Raw genomic sequence first — 7,838 nt, forward strand, 5'->3', positions numbered from 1 at the left:
ATACTGCATTTTTGTGCAGCCCAATTGTTCCAAAAGTAATAATCCGCTACTACATTTAAATTTATGTCTTTTCCCAGTGTATTTCGAACGCTTTTCACCGAGAAACCCATTTCTTTGTCCCCACACCAAACCCATCTGTCAGTATCTTCCGTCACCCGGAACTGATGTAATAAAACCATTAATTCAGCAGCTTGTAACCTTTCGTCTTCTGTTGTTGGGATTCTCGACCAAGCCCAATCCCATATGATACCCCCGTTAGTTCGTTTGTAGCACTCTTCTACTTTGGCTCTTTTGTTTTTTACTATATCGTAAAGTAAAGGAAACCTTTCTCTTAATGAAACTTCACCAAGCCATACGTCAATCCAGAACATAGTTTTATCCCCGACACCAACTTTGCTTGTGAGATTCTTTTCGATTATTACACCCCTTTTCTTCATGTCTTTTCTAACTTCCACTATCGTTTTCCAAACCCCTGTGTACTCGGTTTTCAAAGGGACAGATGTGATTCTTTTTTTGTTTTTATGGATTGAACCTATAACTTTAGCCCATAGCTATTGCGGTTCCGATTTCAGCCACCACCACCATTTAACCAATAACGCTAGGTTTAAATCTCTAATACTTCCTATGCCCAGCCCCCCAAACTTTTTAGATGCTACGATTTTTTCCCATTTTATCCACCTCATCTTTCTGTTCGTACTATTACCCCCCCCCCCAAATAAATTTTCTCCTTATACCTTCTAAGATTTTTATTACTGCAATCGGGCACTTATACAAGGAAATAAAATAATTAGGTAGCGAACCGAGTACCGATTTTACCAATATTGCCCTTCCAGCGAAAGATAACAACTTTTCTTTCCAATTTGATAACCTCCTGTTGAAAGTATCTATTACTTCCTTCCAGTTTTGAATTCGGTTCATGTTTGCTCCTACCTTCAATCCCAGGTACGTGAATGGAAATTTACCCGGTTTGAACCCAAAGCTATTCGCCTTAGAGATAATCTCTTCTTCGTCAACCCCTATCCCAAAAATCTGACTTTTCTTTGGATTTACTTTTAGTTCGGATACTAGGTAAAAACATCTTAGTATCCGTCTCAAATTTTGTATGTTACTATCTTCCCATTCTCCCACGAAAATAGAATCATCCGCAAATAATAAGTGGGTTATTGTTATTTCGTTCCCTGGTAGCTTTACTCCCGAGAATAACCCTGATGCTTCGGCATTAACCATCATTACATGTAGTGCCTCCATCGCCATTATAAAGAGAAACGGGGAAAGAGGATCCCCTTGCCTCAACCCTCTTTTGTATTGGAACTCACCGGTTGGTGCCCCGTTTATTAAAATTGAACCTCTCCCACAATAAAGTAGTCCCATTACCCAATTTTTCCACTTCGACGGAAAACCCATATGTGTTAAAACAGAAATAAGGAATTTCCAATTTAACATATCATAGGCCTTTTCGATATCCGCCTTGAACACAAAAATTTCTTTTTTCATTTTTTTCGCCCACCCAACCACTTCATTAATTATAAGCGGCCCATCTATAATGTTTCTGCCTGATATAAAAGCCGATTGAGAATTTGAGACAACGCTATTTAAGACTAGTTTTACCCGGTTAGCCAACACCTTTGATATAATTTTGTTTACTACCCCAATTAGCGAAATGGGGCGAAAATCAGAAAACACAAGCGGATCATTTACCTTTGGGATAAGAGCAATAAATGATGAGCTACAAGAATGATGAATCGAGCCATGTACAAAAAGTTGTTGCATCACCCCCATAATCGTCGGCTTCAACTCTTCCCAATATTTTTTATTACTGAAAAAGTTATTCCATCAGGACCCGGGGCCTTGTCTCCGCCGCACTCCCATACTGCTTTTCTTACTTCCTCTTCCTTAAATTGTTCTATGAGTTTTGAGCTCTCATTGTCCATCAATCTCTTAAAACCTTCCATACCTAATCTTGGTCTTGAGTGAATCGGTTCTTTAAACTTCTCCTTAAAGGCTAGCTTAAAACTCTCCTTAATTACATTAGCTTCTGTGATCCATACCCCATCAATCCATAGTCCATTCACCTTATTCCTAATCTTGTGGCTATTTACCACCGCGTGAAAAAACGTCGAATTCTCGTCACCCAAAGCAATCCATTTTATTCTTGATTGTTGAATCAGGTCCTTTGTTTTTGCTAACTGCCACTCTTTTACCGCTTTCTTATACTCTTGCCAGCTTCCAATCTCCTGTTCAGTGAGCGACCTCGACTCCGCCACTGACTCTAATTTCTGAATATTTTCGTTAGCGATAGCCAACTGGTCTTCTTCATTCGCTTTCTCACTACTTCTCCACTTTTTCAATTCTTCCTTTATAGCTTTGAGTTTTATCGCCATACACTCATCTTTGAAGTTTGATTCACAGGGCACATCTAACCCCTTTTTAATTGCTTCGTCAAAACCGTTGGCCTCCATCCAGCTATGGAAAACCCGAAAAGGGGTTGGTCCAAAACTGTTAGCGATTGTTGTTAATACCAAAGGGCAGTGATCCGACACGTCTCTGTTTAGAGCCAGCAAAGTTGCGTCCGGCCATCTCATAATAAACTCCCCACAAACTAGAACTCTATCAATTTTACTTAGATTTCTACCGTCTCCTGACATATATGTAAATCTCTTTCCACCCATATTATATTCTTGTAACCCGGCATTCATAATGAAGTTGTTAAAACATAATGCTCCCCCCGCATCAAACTGGGAGTTAAATCTATCCTCAGGATAACGTACCTCATTGAAATCTCCTAATAGAATCCATCTTCCTTGAACTGATTGCTTCAGCTCCAGTAATTCGTTCCATAACTGTCTTCTACTGCTTTGATTTGTTGAAGCATAGACATTCACCACCACCATATCTTCTTGTTCACCTGTTACTTTACCTCTTACTAATATAAAGTTTTGCTTAGTCACCTCCATTTCTTTTTTGAAAGCTCCTGTACTCCACATCGATATCAAACCCCCAGATCTCCCGTTTGCATTCACCTTTACATAATCCACTGCTGTGTTATCCCAAAATCTTCTGATTATTCTTTCCGGTAAATCGCTGAACTGTGTTTCCTGGATCGCTATAAAGTTTAACCCAAACTTCGATATCAACCCTCTTATTGCCTTAGCTTTCCCCACCCCTCCTGCCCCTTTAATATTGTAAGTCCCAAAATTCATTGTAGACCCACTTCCACCTGTTCTTCCTCGATCGCTTTCCTGACTAAGTCTTCCTTTCCTTCGAGTTCTATTTGAATACTTTTCCCAATTCCCTTCGTCTTACTGATCTCCTTATCTACTTCCAGTTGCTGCTGCTGATGATTCACCGATGAATCTTCTAAATCCTGTGTGTCATCAACCAAAGTTTCCCCTGACCTCGAGTCCACCTCCCAATCGGAGTTGAATCCATCTTCCGGTACCGAACCACCTACACCATCATTAAATATTTCTTCATAGATTTCCTGCATCCTCACATTCTTTCTACTTTTTTTTATTTTTATTGGAAATTTCTGACGGTGGTGTATTGTAGATACATCTGGCACCTCCACGTTCAAATCTGGAACCTTCCCTTTGTTGATTTTAGAGTTTGGGCCTTCATTTTTGCAAGACTATTCCTCTTTCTTTTTTTCGGTTGGGTTTTTGAAGGCCCAACAGATTGTATATTATCTGGCCCACGTGTTTCTGGCCCAACATTAATACCCTGGTTGTCCCCACCGCCTTGACTTTGTTCCCCCAACATTGTCTGTTCGTTTATTTCTGACACATTGGAAACACCTCCCTTATTAATTACAACGTCATTTTCCATGGGATTTGCGCCGTCAATCTTTTCCGCTTCCGGTTGATCGTTCGACCTTTTGTTTGTCTCCTCCACTGCCTGATCTTCCGACGTTTGATCTTCCCTCTTTTCCGGCGAGTTTTTTTCGTTACTCTTCTTGTCAATCACCATTTTTCCGGTGGGCTGTTTGGAGTGTTACCATTCTCATCATCTTCGTTATCATAAAGATTGTTTTCATCTGCTACCTTTCTTAACTCACTAGCGCTTGTTCTCCTGTTAGTGATACATTCAGGGATCCAACCTTCCTCGATTTCCGACACCCATACTTTGCATGATTGTTCCTTCCATTGTAGTTGAAATGTTTCGTTAATACGGGAGCCATGATCGACCACTATACCTACCACGTCAAATTGTAAGTTTAAATCAAACTTATCTGCTTCCGAGCTTTGGACAATTCTTCCATATTTCCCTGCAATTACGTTCATAACTTCACCCATCCATAGCTGAATTGGTACCCCTCGAATCTTTAACCATGCTATTCTCTGGTATGGTAATAACTGGCCTTTCCATACCCCCATTGTGTGAAACCATTCCTTCCATCGTTCTTCTTTCTTACTTGCTAACGGATCCATATCTTTTGCATTGCTGAACGTTAGGAGTACTTTAAGCCCTCCTAGATATCTCATCACACCTTTTTCAATCCTCAGATCCATAACGCATTTATCAGCATTCTTCAGATGTTTCATGCTGTGAAATTCACACAATAACGCTTTGTTTTTCCATTCCTTGAAAGCTTCTGATTCATTTGTAAATCTCATTGTCTCATTCTCCTTCACCTGTGGTCTTATCCCCCTCACTGAATCTGCATATGACATACCTTCCTTGATTCTCGATCGATCTTCGATTTCCATTACGTTCATAACTTTTGTTTCAGCTATCTCATTTCTGTCCCAGCTTTGTTTTCTTCTTTCCGCGGTTCTTTTCTCTATCTTGACAAACCTTGCCACCTTAGCTTTTACTCTCCATCCGCTGAATTCAATGTTGTTCAGCGACTTTGTCATCTTTTCCCCGTCCTTTATGTTGACGAACCTCAAAAATCCAAAACATTTTCCCCATTTGTCTCTTTTCCTTGCTATATATGCGTCCACCAAATGTCCATAATTCCTACACTCAATCCAGAACTCACTGTCTGATACTCTTGGATGTATATTAGAAATATAAAAAGTCGTAGCATCTTTCCTTGTGTATTGCTTCTCAAATTCCTGGTTATTTCTGTCGAAGACCTGATTACTCTCCCCGTTGCTTGGCTGATTACTTTTTCTTACTGAACACTCGCCTTCTTCCCTCTCCATCTTAACGGGTGAAGATCTCCGGCAGAGACCCAAGACGCGAGTGGATGAGTCAATAAGACTAATTAGGGTGGACGGTTAGATCTAGACTGCTACCAGTAAGCAAATCGATTAAACCACACACACTAATCGGTCTGTATCTTCATCGTCGAGCAATCTCAGCGAGTTCCGGTGACCTTTGAGTTTTCCATACGTCTGCCGTAGCAATTAATTATTAATTATACCATGAATCATAAGAGTCATTTTAATGAAAAGGAGAAATATGTAATATATATAGGTTAGGGAGGGGAAATATGTAATTGTTTTTTTTTTTTTTTTTTTTTGGGGGAAATACGTAATAAACTAGCTTAGCAGGGGGAAATATGTAAAAAAAACCCTAATTTTAAAGACCGAAAAATGAATGTTGTAACTTTTGCTTGCTTATGATTTCGAACGAAAAACTTGTGATTAATATTAATTTTTTTTATAGCACTATATCTGAAGAAGTCGATTCCATTAGAAACAAATATAGTTTAATCAAGAAGTCTATTTTGTTGTAAATTATAGCATTTTATATATGAAAACAGTAATCAAACATATCCACACCTATTATTTCCTAAAATAACATAGTACGGCTTAGATGAGTTGATAACACTAAATGTTTAATTTTTTTTTAAATGGCAAGGAAGGACGTGACAATACGGACGTTGTGACCAAGTTTAGAGAATTTTCTGAAATTAATCATTCAAACTAAAAACAAACTTTAAGTGGCTTACAATATAGTCTTACTAACATATAAAAACCTAATAATTATTCATAATTCTCATATGGGAATAAGTAAATTAATCATGTTCACTGTAACGTAACAATACGAGCTTACTAAATCAAACGTAGGATTCCTTGTACAGGAAAATATATAATAACATTCTATGTACATTATAAAAAGATTGATTCATGTGATTCATATGTTTTCTTAAGAATGATGTAGTAATTACAAAGCATTTTATTAATTTGATCTGCATTAATTGTAACTTGCCGAGGTATGTATGTGTGTATATATATACACTAGCTTACAACCCCGTGTATTACACGGGTTGAATGACGAAAAATGTAAATTATAAATTTGTATATAATCCTTATTAATAAAATGACTTATTTAGATAAATTAGTAAAACAAAAGAACAGTTATATTTTTTTTACCTGTACATGTGATTTGATACTTTATTAGTAATTATTGTTTATATCCAAATAATATATTTTATCTTAACAAATATATATGGTTAAGGTAAAATGAAAACTTCTACGAGTTGTGAGAACTTAGAGAACTCAACCTTACAAAAGGTTTTTTCAATTTATACAGAGAGTGTGAATGAGCGGTTAGAGACTCAAGGTGTTAAACTTTTTTATTTTGAATTCAAGTGATTAAAACCACTAAAACATAGGTACTCAAAAAGTAATTTATTATTAATTAAATTTGAAATTATACGTTTAATCTCTAACTATATTAAATAATATTATACTTATTATATTATTTGATATATTTATATTTATTATAATAGATAAGTATTAATTAAATTTGAATTTAGACGTTTATCTCTAACTATATTTTTATTAATATTATATTATATTTTATGTATAAAATTAATATGTAATACTATTATTAAAAGGGATGAGGCACCAGAGAGTGACACGTGTACAAAAAGATTTTTATTTATTAGTATAGGAAGATATATTCCCTTCTCTCAAACATACATGTACACCTACATGCAAACAAACATATATAGATGTACAGAATTCGTGTTGAGGCTAAGATGTGAGATCTAAAATTTGTTAACATGTGTAGAATTTTTCTTGTAGATTGCCTTTTTTGGTATATTATGGGTTTTTTACGAAGTAAAAAGATCATTGTGTGTGTGTATTTTTTTTAATATTTGACCAAATGAATGGGATCTAGTCTATGGTTATAAAATGAGACCAAAAAAAGTTCCTTGTTACAGAAATGGTAACGCCAAGGCATTTTAATCCAACATTCGCACTACTTAGTAGAGTATGGAATTAATAAATCATGAAAGTATTCATTTGAGTAATAAATTAATAAAATAAACTTGACTTTTTATTAAATTAATCCAATTTACTATCTTTTGTGTATAACTTCTAATAATTTCCACCAATTACAAAAGGATGTGTGTCATCATCAATCACTCTAAACATAAATCCTCGATTAAATCTATTGAGCCACAATTAATTTAAATAAAAAGTTAATTTTATTTATGAAGCCTTTGGCGCAACATTATGGATTCGTTGCACCAAGATGAATATGTTGCGCTATAATGATCAAATATGCCGCGTCATTTCTGGTGTGCCAAAAAAAACATTCGTCGCGCTTGGATTGATCATTAATTTTAGAATTCAAAACTATTTTGTTAATTTTATTGGTAAGGGTCGATATAATTGTGAATTTCCCTTTTCTTTGTCCAGTAACTCCAGTAAATGTTCATTAAAAAATCGTTTTATTGATATTCTTTTGTAAGACAATTATAAAGAAAAATAAACAATCTACAATATGCGTATTGTAGATATACTTGCTATTAGTCTTAATTAATTTGCTTCCCTAACCACCGACGATGTCATAAAATGAAACTCTTTGCCTTTACTACATGAAATAAAACCGTGACCCAACCGTACATTTAATTACTACCTGTAAGGATCGATACA

The 7,838-nt window shown here is 35.9% G+C and overlaps 1 protein-coding gene across 1 annotated transcript; it reads right to left on the minus strand.

Annotated features, from left to right (window-relative positions):
* Positions 1–1,790: 1,790 nt before the first annotated feature.
* On the minus strand, positions 1,791–3,200 carry LOC110925133. Its single transcript, XM_022169105.1, has one exon. The coding sequence runs from the start codon at positions 3,198–3,200 to the stop codon at positions 1,791–1,793; it is 1,410 nt and encodes a 469-aa protein (XP_022024797.1).
* Between the last annotated feature and the right edge of the window lie 4,638 nt (positions 3,201–7,838).

The sequence above is a fragment of the Helianthus annuus genome, chromosome 17, assembly GCF_002127325.2.
Source record: "Helianthus annuus cultivar XRQ/B chromosome 17, HanXRQr2.0-SUNRISE, whole genome shotgun sequence".
In the NCBI taxonomy this organism is placed as follows: domain Eukaryota; kingdom Viridiplantae; phylum Streptophyta; class Magnoliopsida; order Asterales; family Asteraceae; genus Helianthus; species Helianthus annuus.